This window comes from Coturnix japonica, chromosome 2 (genome assembly GCF_054131305.1).
Source record: "Coturnix japonica strain WE chromosome 2, WE-NBRP24, whole genome shotgun sequence".
Taxonomy (NCBI): Eukaryota; Metazoa; Chordata; class Aves; order Galliformes; family Phasianidae; genus Coturnix; species Coturnix japonica.
The window spans coordinates 51746974-51762147 of NC_140664.1; the positions used below are offsets into that span (position 1 = coordinate 51746974).

Sequence of the window (15174 nt, forward strand, 5' to 3'; positions counted from 1 at the left end):
CAAGATCAGATACAAATTTTCATATTTCAAACAGTCCTGAATAGTTCAGTTTTCCATCTTTTTACCATTTAGGTCTTCATCTATGCTCCCTTGACTCAAGTGCCTCTCTGTGGTAGGAGAGTCCACATAAAGAAAGTAGAAGACCAGAAAATTATTAACTATTATTAAGTATTACAGTTCCCCTTTGGATCTGAACATGGACAGTATGTTTACTGGGTGGCTATGCAATTTATCTGTGTTATGTCTGCAAATTTGTTAGTGGTTGTAAAATACGATCCTTTATTTGTATTCCTTACTCTGTTATTTTTCCTTGTTTCTGTCTTAACTGGGTGCTAGTAATCTCTTTTGAGAAGGAAACCTTTTCCAAAGGGAAATCATACTTGCTTGGTTCAAGAAGTATCTCCTGAAGAAAAAAATGGATAAAAACAGAAGAGTAAGCTACTCAAACTTCTCAGATCCATATATCCTTTATTATTATTATTATTTTTCCCCGGCTGTTGTTAATATTAGGAAAAGATTAAAAGTGTTTACAATGGGATGGTTTATAAAAAGGAATTTTTCGGATTTTTTAATATTGATGCAGAGAAGTATTCGCAGACTAAAAAAAACATATTTCCTGCTTTGGAGAAAAATGAGTAGGAGCACTTCACACATGATCTAAAAAGAAAAGTAAATACCTAAAAATGCAGGCTAGGAAAGAGAGAACAAAAAAGATAAAAGTAATGTGGCAATGCACCATGGTTAAAAAAAAAATCTCATCTTTAAAAAAGAAGTGTGAGGAATGAGCAAACTGTGAGCATGGCTATACATCACACAAATTGTATCCACCAGTCAAACCAAAATGTTCTAGTGACTACTGGTCTTGGTTTTAGCATTAGGCAAACATGAGGTAAAATGCATAATATCATGCCCAACTCATCTAATTCAGTTATTATTAACTTTACTTTTAAACTGAGTTGTCAGACAAAGTACATTAGCTATGCTAATGCAATAAAACAAAACTTTCCATAGAATGGAGAAGGTATGGAGCCAGTAAAAATTTACTGTAATCTGTGTTTGAATACCAGTTGTGAGCATTAATTTTATTTGAAATCGAAAATCTTGACCTGCTTTCTGTTCTTTAAAGAATTGGCCTCGGGATAGCAAAAAATACTCAAAGGAAAGATAAACTTTACCTCCAACAACAATATACACCCTTTGTTTTAATGTGATGAGTTTTATAGATCACATTAAGATATCCTACTGTTATGTGATAAAAAACAAAATCTATCATTATTGTTTGTAATGTAGTGGATCAGGCTATTATTTACACAGACTATATGCAGAATAAAATCTCTCAAAATAAGTCTTTCTATTTAAATATTTAAGCTGGCTTTGATATCAGAATTATTTATTTCTTTAGTAAGTAATTTTATAATTTGACTGTTTCCCCAGTAAAGATATAGTTTGTAATTTATAAAGGTATTTTTGTTAAAATATATTCCTAGCTCTTTGGAAACAAATTTGGGGAGGATTTTCCAAGATCAAGTAAAGAAGTTAATGTTACCATTCTCAGTTTGCTTAAACTGCTGTATTATCACAAATTTTAACATTTTGCATTCATTTTCCCCGATGAAACCATTTTTTCTTCAGGAAAGTAGAGATGTGCTTGCTACATAAATATGTTCTCTCAGCCTTGTTCTCCCAGCCAGTCAGTTGGATCTTCCTGTGCTCATGTCCAGTGGAGAGCAGACCAGCTCTGTGTTTCAGTGGGATTTAGGCACTTAAATGTATAGCAGCTTTGAAACCTATATCTTCAGTATTTTTCTAGGTGGCAGATTTAATTCATTCAAAGCTAAATTCACATATTTAGATTTCTCCTTATATATTTATTTATACATTATCTCATTAGCAAATATTTATAAATGTACAAAAATGTGTGTGCATGTATATACATTTTTTTCAGCAAGTCTTTCCTACTTCCATGGTTTTACAATGGATGCATATATGCATCCATTTTAAGCACAGAACTGACAAAAATCATTATCATGAAAAAGAGTTTGGAATGTTAGGAAAAAAGAATTAAAATACCCTCAAAATGTACCATGAACACATGCTTAGGATATATGTCATTTACAAATTGCTCAGTGACTTTCAATGACTCGCAGTGGAGGGGGAGTGTTTTTCAAACTAATATAGGATAACAAACAAATAAATCAAGCTAAAATTAGATTCTGTATAATATGTTGAATATACATGAAAATACAGGAAATCTTCATCACATATAATTCCTAAAATATATCTGTAGAAAGTAATCTGTTTTGAAGAAAACAATTTTTCTGTTGGCTGTTATATAAAGGATGTAGCATATATATAAACAGATGATAACAAAAACTTTTTTTTTTTTTTTTTTTTTTGGTCAGCCTCAGACCTTAGGTTTTCTTTTTCTCATCCTTTTATACTTTGGGAAGACCCAAGGAACTCTTCCCAGTTGAAAAGAAAACAAAATGAAACTCAATAAAACCCAATAGAAATATTTATCAGAAATACATAATAATAGTAATAAAAGCTAGTAAACAACTATGCATAGCAAAATGTTTAAAGGAAGAGATTTCTTTTTTTAGACAGAATTTAGAAGGTAACTATTTAAAATGATAATCATAGTATGATTTTATGCATGGTTATTCAGTTCTTCAGCAGATCTGATTTTTTTTTTTTTCAAGTACACCTAATTTTGAACTTTCAGCATACAATATTTCCTTAATCAATTAACGTCAAAGGTTTGATTCCAGTGTTGGTTATTAACGTTTATGGCTTGAATTACAGATAGTGTTTTGCCTTCTCTGCATCTCTAAAATTGAAGTGCAGCCATAATATTTGCATAACTGGTAAAAATCAAGTGTTATTCTGCACTGAAGCAAACTCTCTAATAACAGCCAGAAAAAATAAATTAGTTAAAGAGTGCAGAACTGAACAAAATTTTGTCACAAAACTTTTCACCTTTATGTATTATGAATTTTCAACCCTGAAGAGATTGATACAAAATAAGTAAGGGATGAGAGGCAGCTGATTCTGATGTATCGGAGTTTCATGTTCCTAAGAGCTAAGCTTTGAGTTTAAACTCATGAATGCTAAAAGATTTGTAAATTTAGTAAAAAGAAAAACATTGCCATAAAACTCAAGGTAGGAAATTATTATACATTTTTTTATGTATCTTTATATAAAAAGTTACAAGTAGCAAGCATATGACACAGAAATGGAACAGTAACAGCAACAGTTGTGAATGCATGCTTTTTACAGTGTGTCTAATAAAGAGATTTTTGCCAACTCAAATATTCAGTAACATACATGCAGATTATTTTCTCAATGTCAAATTCAGTCATATTGCTAGATGCTTACCAACAAACATTTCTATTGAAGTGATTATGAGCGGCTAAATACCTGATTTTAATAAATTGTTCCTGAAATTGGGAATTTTACTTGCAATGAAAAGAAGAGAAAAATAGAAAAAGATAAAGGACTGATAAGCATAATGATGAAAGTCTTATTGCCTTCTAGTGATTTTACTCAACACTGTTTGCTGAATTTTGTCATGATATGAGAATAGCTGGTCAGAGTCCACAAAACCTCTAGCTGGTGTTTCCAAGGTCCATAGTTTCACATTTCATTGTAGCATGTTCAAAATCACCCAGGAGCGCACTATTCTCAAGAACTCTATATAATGAAAACAATGTACATACAACAGAAGTTCAGTGTAACTCTTCTTCCACATATCACACAACATAAATGTAAATAACAGACATAAAATACATAAAACAAAATAAATCTAAGAAAAAAAAATAATAAATAAAGCAGGGACAGTCTCAGCCAGGAGCTAACTTCTTCAAGTTTGTAGCAAAACTTAAAATGTATTTAAAAACTAAAGAGCACTTGGTGGCCAGCAACCAAATTAGAAAAGAAACATATTATTGTGCAATGGGAATATCTTGCTAAAGAAGTAAGAAATGTCTTGGGTTTGGATAAAGGCAGTGCAATGTAATTAGGAACATGTCCACTCTGTCTTTCCAACAGCTGAAGTAATTCACTACAGATTTTTCCATTCAGTTCACGACTTTATACGTATTTCTTCTCTGAAAGCAAAAGAAAGTTAAAATATGTTCTCTCTAGGAAGACTACAGACAAGTATTTACTTAAACTATCTAGATTCAAAAAAAAAAAAAAAAAAAAAAAAAAAAAAAAGCATTAATGGAAGCTCTCAGTGAAATTGCTGTATAGATGTACGTACATGTAAACTTGTATATGCATATATATGTCTATATATATATTCATATGTAAACTGACTAACAACTATCTATAACTTTAATATAGAAAGAATGAGAAACTTTAATATAGAAGAAATGAGATGATACAGAATTTAGAATTAAAATGAAATATATAATATATATAATTTCTATTTCTATATATAATAGAAATATAGAATTAATTCTACAGAATTTCTAAATTTATCTTCACTCCTATAAAATTTTCCCCTGACACTTAACAAGATTGAAGAGTAAGAACTGAAAACCAGTTGTTTCATATCTTCATGGCTTGGGTTAGACTGATAAATTTCACAGTTTCACATATCAATACTCTAAATTTTATTTTCGTAAATAAAAAAAACAAACAAACAATAAAACACTGGAGCCATGTTAAACATCTCTTTTTATGATTTGTTTAGAATCCAAGTCATATTTACATCAAAGATTACAGTTAGCTGATTCTACAGTCAAGAATAAGAATTTAATAGATATTGCTTAAGTTCACGGTGCTAAACTAATCATGTATTTGATGTTTAGTTTTCTCTGTATTCAAATCTATGTCCCTTTCTATGCAAAGACTTCTATGAGGTCATGTATAAACTGGGAACTAACAGACATTTTAACAATATAACAAATACAATGGAATGCAACAGATGGTTCATTTGTTGTACAGGTATGTTTACTTACCTCAGGTTTGTCTCTTAGACCCTAGTTGTGTTGTACTCAGACTCATGTTTGCTTAGAGACCCAATGAGGCAGAACCTGGAATGTTATGGCTATTTCATTCAAAATAATAATGTTTGCATAGAAAAAAAAGAAATATATGCATATAGATACTTAATAGAGAGTACATATTGATAAGCTGTTAAATATTCATGAAGTAATTTACATTAGCATACTATTAGATTAAGATAAATAACTTCTTTTTAAAAGAAAAAAGTGCCTTAATGTGCAAAGAAAATATGGAGTGGATGTAAACAGTCACAGGAAGTGCATAAATAATGTATGCAATAGAAAACACAAATATTCATAAAAAGTCTCTGCTTTTCCAAAGAAATAGTTCATATCTGTTTTTAATTTTTTCTCTACTTGTAAACTTTTAATCATTTATATTCACAGTCATTTAGAGTGCAATATACAATAAATTAGCCTTTTTATTAAAAATATCATGCTCAACATTTTCATTGATTAAAAAGATTTTTCTAAACTACATTCTTATATGTAAATATATGAGCATTCTCTATTCCCTACACTGTCTCATATTATATTTTATATATGTTTATATAAAAAACCACAGTGTGATAGTGGGACAGATACATTAACATTATGTAAATACTGTCATTCATTTCATAAAATATATTTTACAAGCTTCCTTAGTGCAAGGTAGCATGTCTCCTTGTTCTGTCATATGTTATAATGAACAGATGTATTTTTCTTATTGATTCAGAAATGTTAGACCAGTAGCAGACAAAATTCAAGGCCACCTCAGTTTCAAGGAAACTATATGTATGTGGCTCTTTCAGAAGCTAAATTCAGGCAAAATCTTTGGTTTTTTTTTTAAAGTGTGCCTGTTCTCTGTTGGCTTGTGTGTGCATGTATGTGTGCATGTAAATAAAACAGTAAAAGAAAGACACTGGATAAAAGGTGAAACTGAGATACAGAGGCCTCCAGGAAACTGGAGCAGAGATGAGAGACAGAGAGTGATAATAAAATGACATGTACTGTCAAGAAACAGAAATTTAAGCAAGAAAAAAAGTAGGAAAAGAGTATGTCTTTACTGAGAAGGAAAAAAAAAAAGAAAGAAAAAAAGAAAAAAAATGTGAATATGTTTGGGCATCAAGTCCTTACACAATAGTCTTCATCAAAAATTTATTGATACTGACCGCTGAACAGCTTTATCATGTCTTGACAGCCTGTGGCTTGTGGTTGGTACCTCTTCAATTTCATCTATCTCACACGCATCTGCAGCATCTTGTGAGTAGCTATGCTTCATGACAAGGATATTTCTCCTGTTCACGGGCTGAATGAGGGGTTTTACAGGCTGGGGTTGTATTTCTGTCAAGACAGAAGCATCTCTTGTGCTGAGGTTACTACGGCTGCCTTTAGTGCTAGACAGTTGTGATCCACAGTGATGGTCATGAATGCATTTTGAAGATGATCTCCGTAGTTTATGATAATTTTCAAAGTCATCTGCAACATCAGCAAGGTCAGCTGTAGTCCCTGTCCCTCTGAGGGTGCATAACTCATAATGAGGAGGCTCAAACACCTCCTGGAACACTGTTTGATCAAAGTCTGTTTTCCTTTGGACAAATTTTTTACGAGGCTGCTTGATCTGTACTATCACAGAGATAACGATGAGGATGATGACAATGCAAGAGGTCACCCCAATTATAGTTCCACTGGTATTGGTGAGTTGGTCCAATAGATTAGCTTTTCTTTTCTCTGCATGCAATTGAAAAAAGAAACAAAACACAGAATTAATTTCATTTCAAGATTAAAAAGAGCCATGATGTATTCATGGAGTACTGCAAAGCCATGTCTAGTCTATATCTAAGTTCACGTGATCAGTCTTACTGGGAAAGAGTAAAAAGGAAGAAATCATGTGCCCATGGAAACCAAATAAATAACATAGGTCCTCTGATTGGCTCCATACTTGTTTAGTGGTTTATTCAAGGTATATTATAAGGTTAGCTACCTAAAAAAAATATGTATGTTTGTTTTATAAAAAAGAAACCACAATAAGAAACAGATGGATTTAGTGCCAACTCTAAACTCTGTTCACCTGCTAAATCCTCCAAATCAGATGCGAAAGTTCTGTTATTTACTGTCTATTCCAGTAAATACATGCAAGCGGAACATTAAGATTAATGAAACAGCAAGGCTTTTCAGGTTCTAGAAATAAATTCTGTGTACTGGGAACTTCTTTGAACTACTGTTATTTATGAGCTAACTGGGACTGCTTATAGTACTCAGTGAAAAGCTCTATCAGGAGAAAATAGAAAAGTTATTTAAACTGAACTTCCAGAAAGGAAAGGGTGCAGATTATTTATTTAGTTTGTGACCTATTAATTTCCAGAACTTTACAGAAGATGTGTAAACATTCAACGCTGATCAGAGCTACAATGCTTTACTCAGGGGCTGCCAAGAAGCAGGCCAGAAAATTCAGTGTTGAGAATGAAGAAAAATGTGCAATAAAATAGTACAGAGAAAAAAAATTCACTCTAGGGTTCTGCATGTTTTTCTGTGATTTAATTTCAAATGGCTGACAACACCTGAGATGGTGACAGAGCCAAGCTGAAAGCAGGCACATCAGATTCTCACAGGCACAACAAACTTGACAACTGTGATTAAGTTTCAATACCCAATCTGGTGTTATTTTTCTATCAACTTAAAACATACCAAAGAACATAATAAAAAGCCTTTGAAATGAAACTCACTGGCACTAAAATAATAAAAGCCAGCTCTTTATAATCTTGATACCCTAAATGAACTTTTCAGGACCCCTCATTGCCTTCTCTTGTAGACTCATTTGGGGTTTGTCTAACCAACTGACAAAGTCTACAGGGAAAGAACAGATTTAGAGAAAGCAACAGAACAGCAAACAGTTATTTTTACTGGAACCATCAAACAGGAACAGATACAAGCACAGGGCCCAACAAAAAAACATTTGGTATGTGAAAGATGAAAATATTTCTGGAAATTAGAGAGGGGAAGGTTTTCTATTTTTATCTGTGCTGAAGAAGCAAAGTTCTTCTTTGGTTGTTTGTTTTATTTCTTTGAAGAATATTTTTTTTCATGTCACAATTTTGTTGTGTTCCTTTGAAATACGATTTATTTTTTACCCTGTTGCACTGCTTGTCAGGCTTTTACAGACTTCAGCAGACTCACAAGCTGATGGCTAATCCCCATCATTCTGAAATTTTTCTTGATTGGTTCGTAAATTTGGCATTATCCATGTTTTCAGAAACAAATCTGCTGTAGCAGAAGAGGAAAAAAGAAAAGAAGCAGCAGACCATCTCCCTGGTCTATGATGCAAGTTAATTACGCTCTTTACTCAGATGCTGGCTTTTATAGAAATATACAGCCATATTTAGAAACTTTGTCAATACCTGATTGGGAACATCAGTTTCTGTCTACGGAAGAGACATGATGCCTGATTTCCCACACTTATCCTTGGACTTCAATTTCACTAGACAATGATAAATGGATCTGGATGCTTTTTAATGGTGCTAGTTTCAATCCACCTGTACTGTTTTCTTTCAGACCACCTGGGCTATTATAGGCACAGCATGCAAGTAGCAGACACCTGCTATGCATATGCTAGTCCACTGCAAAGGTAACTGTACCAAAGGAACCAAAAGATTACTATTAATGAACTTTATGTTGTACAGAAATCAAATGGTCAGAAAGCCTGCCAGAAGGATATAACCAACACAAACAAGCACCAAGAAAAACAGATGTAAACACTGAAAGCAAAATCCACAAGGATTTTCACCTCTCCATTTTAATCTGTTGTCTGATGCATGCTCCCCTTGAATTACATTTCATGAGTCTTAATCCAATAGTCAATCCAATACATACTTAACAAGAAACTAAGGATAGTGGGCTGTATTCCATGTGGTCTGATAAACTGATAGTTTCAATCCTACACATTACCTTTGCAGTGGTTTTCGTCCCAAGGATACACACAGTTCTGGAGTCCATTGCAGACCAATGTATTATTAATACACATATTACTGTGGCAAAAGAAAGTGTTGGCTTCACAAGGGGCTAAAAACAAAAATAAAAAGCTGACATTAAATAGTAAATCATTCAGTTATTTACAGCAAATACATCAAGGCAGTATCATAACCACCTGTACTGGGAGAAAGCTGTACAACACAGGTTCCTTGAACATATTTAATAAATGACATGCACCATCAGCAGCACTCAAGTCACACACCATTTATTACTCTGAGCAACAAATTTCCACTTTTGTCTAAGACAGATGGACTTCTTCACCACAGTTTAACTCAGATGGATGTAGCAGGTTGACATCGCACATATTGGTGGGGGGTCATTATCAACATAGTTTTAGGCACAGATGCAAAACACAGCGCTTTATGAGCTGATAAGGAGAATGTTGACTGTACCACAGCTAGATCCAGTACACATCAAGTAATTTGCTTCAGTTTGTTGCTGAAACTCCAGTTTTAGAAGAAACCTTGCATGACTGGATAAAGATAAATACTTTAGTGCTCAAAACAATTATATCTGAACACTTATATCCAGATTAAATACAACTAATAAAAAGGAAACTAATAAAAAAGTCTGCAGTGAAAAGAAGTACCCTATTAATCACATGTAAAGATTAAAAACAGCAACATTCATCAGCATCCTTAGGGCCCATATTTTAATAGAATCATTCAGAATTAAAGCTTTACTGAAGAACATAAACTTTTAAAATGGCAGCAGCCTGGAGGTCATCAATAGGAATTGGTCCTGCTTATCAGGTATTGGGATTATAAAGATACTACTCCAAAATCATTAAATGTAGCAAAGATATCTCACTTCTCATATTTCTTTTAATTACATAATAATAATTTAAAAGGCCAGAAGAACTTGCTCAATATAGAAAAAGCTACACAATTTATCAGTGTGAAATCAACAAAAATGAACTCTATGCAATTTTATTTTAGCTCAACCACAAACCATTATTATACTTTCTATAGAAAAGTTTTTTGTTTTGTTTTGTTTTGTTTTGTTTTTAAAAAAAACAACTTAAGAATCTACTAATCAAAAAGCAGCTATGATGTTGGCACTAATTAAATTTTGGTACTTAGAATTCGATGCTTCATGGCAATTTTTCTCTTCTGCAATTTTAAAAGCGCTTCCTATGATAAAATATGCTTACACCGTGTAGACTGGTTGAGAGCAGAAGACTGCTTCAGTGGTTTGCTAACTAAGGACAGTACAAAGGTTTTGTATTTTAGAACTTAATGACTCCATATATCATATCAGTAAATTCCCTTTTCTGTAACTATATAAGTTCAGATATGCATAACTGACTGTAACAGCTTCTCCATATCAGTTACATTCTGTTAAAGAAATAATAAAAGCCATATAAAAACTTGTATATGTTCCTAGTTATGAGGTTGGACTGAAAGTAATTCTCAGCTACACAACACTATTTTTGACAGTCATCACCATCAGCTATGCATTTTCACTGATGAACAAGAGTCTGAATGATGAGCTTGTAAATATCTGTACCAGCAGAGGTGACCTGTTGTTTCACAGCTGCTGTGATGGTATCATTAGTGGGAAAATGTTGCCCACACATTTCCTCTTTCATAAGCCCAAACAGATGGAAGTCAGAAGGTGCCAAATTCAGATATACAGTGGGTGTGGTAGGACATTCCAGCCTAGATTGGCAGTGTGCTCCACAGTTTCAAACTGGTAGGGGACATGGTATCATCATGTTGCAAGAGAAAGGCTGTATTCTCCTCTGACCTGTTTCTGGAAATTAGAGCCATCAGCTTAGTCAACATCTCAGTGCAGCTGTCAGAGTTGATGGCTTGTCCAGGTTTCACGAAATCCAGAAGAATCTCTCCTGTCCCAAAAGCCAGCATACATTGTTTTATCCTCTGAGAGCTTAACCTGGATTTTTTTATTCTATGAGGAATTCTTTGTCACCACTACATGGACTGACATTTTGACGGCTTGTAGTGGTGATCATTACCACAGTAATGATGTGGTCCAGGAAACTGTCAACTTTAGCCTTGTATTTGCTCATTAGGTCCTGATAAACTAGCAGTGTTCTTCTAGTTCCTCTATGAGAATTCATGGGACCCACCTGTTGCAAACTGCAATATTCCAATGCAGCAACCATCATTTCCAATACAATGAAGCTGATATTTAGTTCTACACACAGTTCCCTGCCAGTAATCTACCAGTTGACACAGATGAGCTGATTGAGATGCCCCTCTTCTCATGGTGTAACAGCTATTCAAGGCTGTATTGGCTTGTCTATTATGTTGCTGTCACCTCTGCCTCACTGTGGTCACATCCACTGTTTGGTTTCCATAGCCACTCAGAAAGTGTATATGAATATCAATGGATGCAATTGTTTCTATTTGGAAGAATTGAGTGGCATATCTTTGCTTCATATACACTTCCACATCAAACACCATTTTGTCTGACTGCCCCTCTGCTGCTATCTGTCACACAGTAACAAGAAGTAGTGGGATATCAGTGAAGAGATTCAACCTCTACTCCCATACCACCATCATCTACCTCTACTATATAGGCGTGGTTTTCAGAGTAGCCCCTATACAGACCCATCCAATCACATACTATAAATATATGTATTATGGCATGTATAAAGGTTTACGTTTTTTTAAATAGCATATCTTTTCAAATCTACTTATTCAACACTTCTATTGACTTCAGGGAAGCCCAGTGTTGCCAGAGGCTTAAAGAGTTATTGATCTATTATATAAGTAACACATTTTTAAAACACAGATCTTTATGTATATAAAAAATTTAGTTTGGGAGGGACCTTGGTTAGTTTTATATGTTTTCAAGATATAAAACATAACAGCTTTTTTGTTTCCATCATCTGCACTGCTTTTAAAAAGTAAAAAAAAAAAAAAAAAAAAGTAGTATTAAAATATATATAATACATCATAATATCCCTTAGTGGCAATAGTTACAGTTCCATAGCAAAAGATCTATTTTAATTTTAATGCTTACTGCTTTATATTTTCCTTCTGCCTAAATTTCAGCTACAGTTTCATGGCTGCACAGTACCTGGAAGAAAGGCTCAGAGAAGCCACACTGCTGGAATAGCTAGGGAAGAGCTGAGTGCATTGTTTAGCCAATGAAGATATGAGGAAAGAGGGTGAATGTATGTGTGTGGGTTTTTTTTTGTTTGTTTGTTTGCTTGTTTTGTTTTGTTTTTGTTTTTACAAAAGGAAGTAACTACTATCAAGAGCTCCAGATAGAAAGCTTCTGTACTGAACAGGAGTCCTGATCCATCAGTCTGAAGTCTTCCCCATGACTCCCTAAATGCCCTTGCACAAGTGAGCAGTGGGAATACACACAGCTCTGCCTTGGGTTGTGCTAGCTGCTGGTTTCCAGCCCAGAATTAGTGAGCAGACAAATGAGAACCCCAACAGAGTAAACTGCAATAAGTGTCTGTCTGCTACAGTCTACCTGGAACAGAAAGAAATAGATGCCATCTTTAGACAACTGGAAGTAGCCACATATTCACTGGCATAGCAGGTTTTTAACTGCCTATGGAGGGCAGCACTGAAAAGGCACAACAGTAGGAGGAACAAATCCCAGGTTCTGGTGAAAGGATGACAGACTGGAAAGCAAGTTTGAAGAAAAGGTGCTGCTGTGCAGTAAGAACCAACACTGTGCCCTTATTTCAGAGAAAGTCAATCATGTCCTAGGTTGCATTAGAAAGAACACTGCCAGCAGGTAAAGAGAAGTGACCCCCTGCCCAGAAGCTATGATTCACATCTACACTGCTGTGTTCAGTTCTGGTCTCCCTTGCTTAAGACAGACATGAACAATCTGGACTGAGTCCAACAGAATGCTGTAAAGATGATTATAGTCTTGTGTAATCTGACGTATGAGGGAAGTCTGGGTGAGCTGGAACTGAATCAGTCTGGAAAAGGGAAGGCACTGGGGAAATATTAACAGTATATACAAATAATTAATGTGGCAGAATAAAGATGACAGAGCTGGGACCTTCTCAGTGGTGCCTAGTGGCAGGACAAGACATAATGAGCACTAAATGAAACATAAGACATTCCTCCTAAACACAAGAAGTTTTTGCTTCGTGACTTGTCATACATTGGGCAGGATCTGTTTTTACATGAGTTTCTGCAGTCTCCTTTGTAGGGGATATTGAAAAATGAACTGGATACTGCCCAACCACACCCTGTAGCTGGCAGCTCTAAAGCAGGGTTCAAACCCCAAAGTCTCTTCCAGTCTCAATCATTTTCACTCTCTCTGAAAAGACATTGCTTGATAATAAGATTAAAAATTCCAGCTCCGATCACAAAGTTGCATTTATTTTTACTGTATCCCAATGCAACCTTGAATCAAAAGCAGCCAAGATACTGGCCTAGAAATTAGTAACATCTTCAGCACAATGAACAATTCATAATGATGACAGCACAAGTAAGCAAATTGGAATTATTCATATATCTCAAACTGATCTATTTTTAATAACTTTAATTATTAATTTAGAAATGCCTTTCCTAAAACACTGAATTTGTAAAGTATAAAAACACTGTAATTTAAAAATTCAATTAAAAAAATTACTCAGAATTCTTTTTGTGTTTTAGAGTTGAACCACGCATTCTTTTTATAGGAAATTATATATATATACACATATAAACTTAATGTAGTGTCTTCTCTTTTGCAAGAAGTATTTACATTGAACACAAGATGGAGCACTTACCCTAGAAGATACATAAGCAAGTGTTATAAAAAGATAGAGATGGTATAGAGATGGTAGAGATGGTATAGAGTTTTTTAGTTATGTAAAACATATACTTTAAAAAAATCATAGAATAATAAATCTACTACTGTTACCTGAGTAATAAGTATAATTTTATTCCTAGCGGGGATGAGTTGGAAGATTGGAAGATTATTACAACCATCACATTTCCAGAAGGTTACCATCCCAGTACTCAGAAAAGCCAAGTATAGAATTTGAAGTACAATTTCAAAAGATATAAAAATTGAGCCAATCAAATGGTCTACATCTTCTTACTGTTAAAAGGTTCTTGGAATGCACATGGAGCTAATAATTCATACTTTTTCATTTACTAATGCCAAACAATCACAAATTCTTTTAATCCTGAATAGCCCTAAGGCAAAGAAACATAAAAAGCAATAGTAGTACGTCCATATGCCATGTTTACAAAGTAAATAAAATAGAAGCAGTCATATTTCATATATTTTTTTTCGAAAAATATTGCTTTCACTTGGGCAGCAAAATAAGTAATCACAAATAGTATTCACCCATTGTAAAAAACACATAATACTTATATAGAAGTATAACATATTCTTTGTGCTATTAATAATTGTTATCGCATAGAGGTATAGTACTAAAAGTAAAAAAATATAAAAAAGTATAATATACATTATATTTATATATTTTATACTTTATACAAAGTATAAAAAATATAACTAACAAAAAGTAACAAAATCTGTGTGTTGAGCATGATTTTTAGAAGGGTTACAGGATACTTTGGGTACAAAATGCAGATGTAGTAGGGTCAGAATATTTTTACATGATGTAATCAAAAGCTGACTTCTTACAGATCTGGTGTAATGCCTGCCTGGTCCAATGCAGTTGTTTCCCCAGTGTATTTACTCTATTTCTCACCACCGTATGGAGCTAGTTTTAACACCATTATTCCTGCATTGTGTAGTATCTCTGAGCAAGCTATCTTGGGTGTTATTTCATTGAAACTTCATTTCATTATTTCATTGAAACTTAAGGATTTATCCTTTGAGTCTGTTTCAGGACAGGGTTTTCAATCCAGTACTCTGTAATCTTAGATGACTGCCTCATCCTACTTACTATTTACCAGCTTCTCCCCTTCCATTCCTGTCACAACATTCTTTTAGTGGACTTGCTGTCTCCTGAGGGCAAATGAGAAAATTCTGAAATCTGAATAATGGTTAGATGTGAAAAATATTTTCCCCTGAACTCATTACACATTTCACACCTACTCTTAATGTTCTCAAGATAGCTCATTGCGTCATGTTTTGCACATCCATTCTTTAGGCATAGATCATTTAGAATTTCTTATTGCTTGTTACTGAAAAATAGAGCTTTCTTTTCCTCACAAGGGAAAGAAAAAAGAAATTCTTCAGATGATCCTCAACT

General features: G+C 33.9%; 1 protein-coding gene across 11 annotated transcripts in view; it reads right to left on the reverse strand.

The window, feature by feature from the left end:
- Positions 1-301: 301 nt before the first annotated feature.
- Positions 302-15174, reverse strand: part of NETO1 (neuropilin and tolloid like 1) — a 66449-nt gene continuing 51576 nt past the window's right edge. For 2 of the 11 annotated variants that reach the window (XR_014942640.1, XR_014942638.1), the window contains exons 8-11: positions 8937-9050; positions 6164-6722; positions 4968-5056; positions 1848-3693 (exon numbers count right to left, since the gene is read on the reverse strand). Coding sequence is in view for 8 of the 11 variants with exons in the window: in XM_085537568.1 (XP_085393694.1) it covers positions 4982-5042; positions 6164-6722; positions 8937-9050 (734 nt within the window). In the remaining 3 variants the exon portion in view is untranslated. Of the gene's footprint in view, positions 404-1847; positions 4110-4967; positions 5057-6163; positions 6723-8936; positions 9051-15174 lie in introns of those variants that run through there. The other 9 variants (XM_085537573.1, XM_085537570.1, XM_015855217.3 and 6 more) reach the window with 6 other exon arrangements.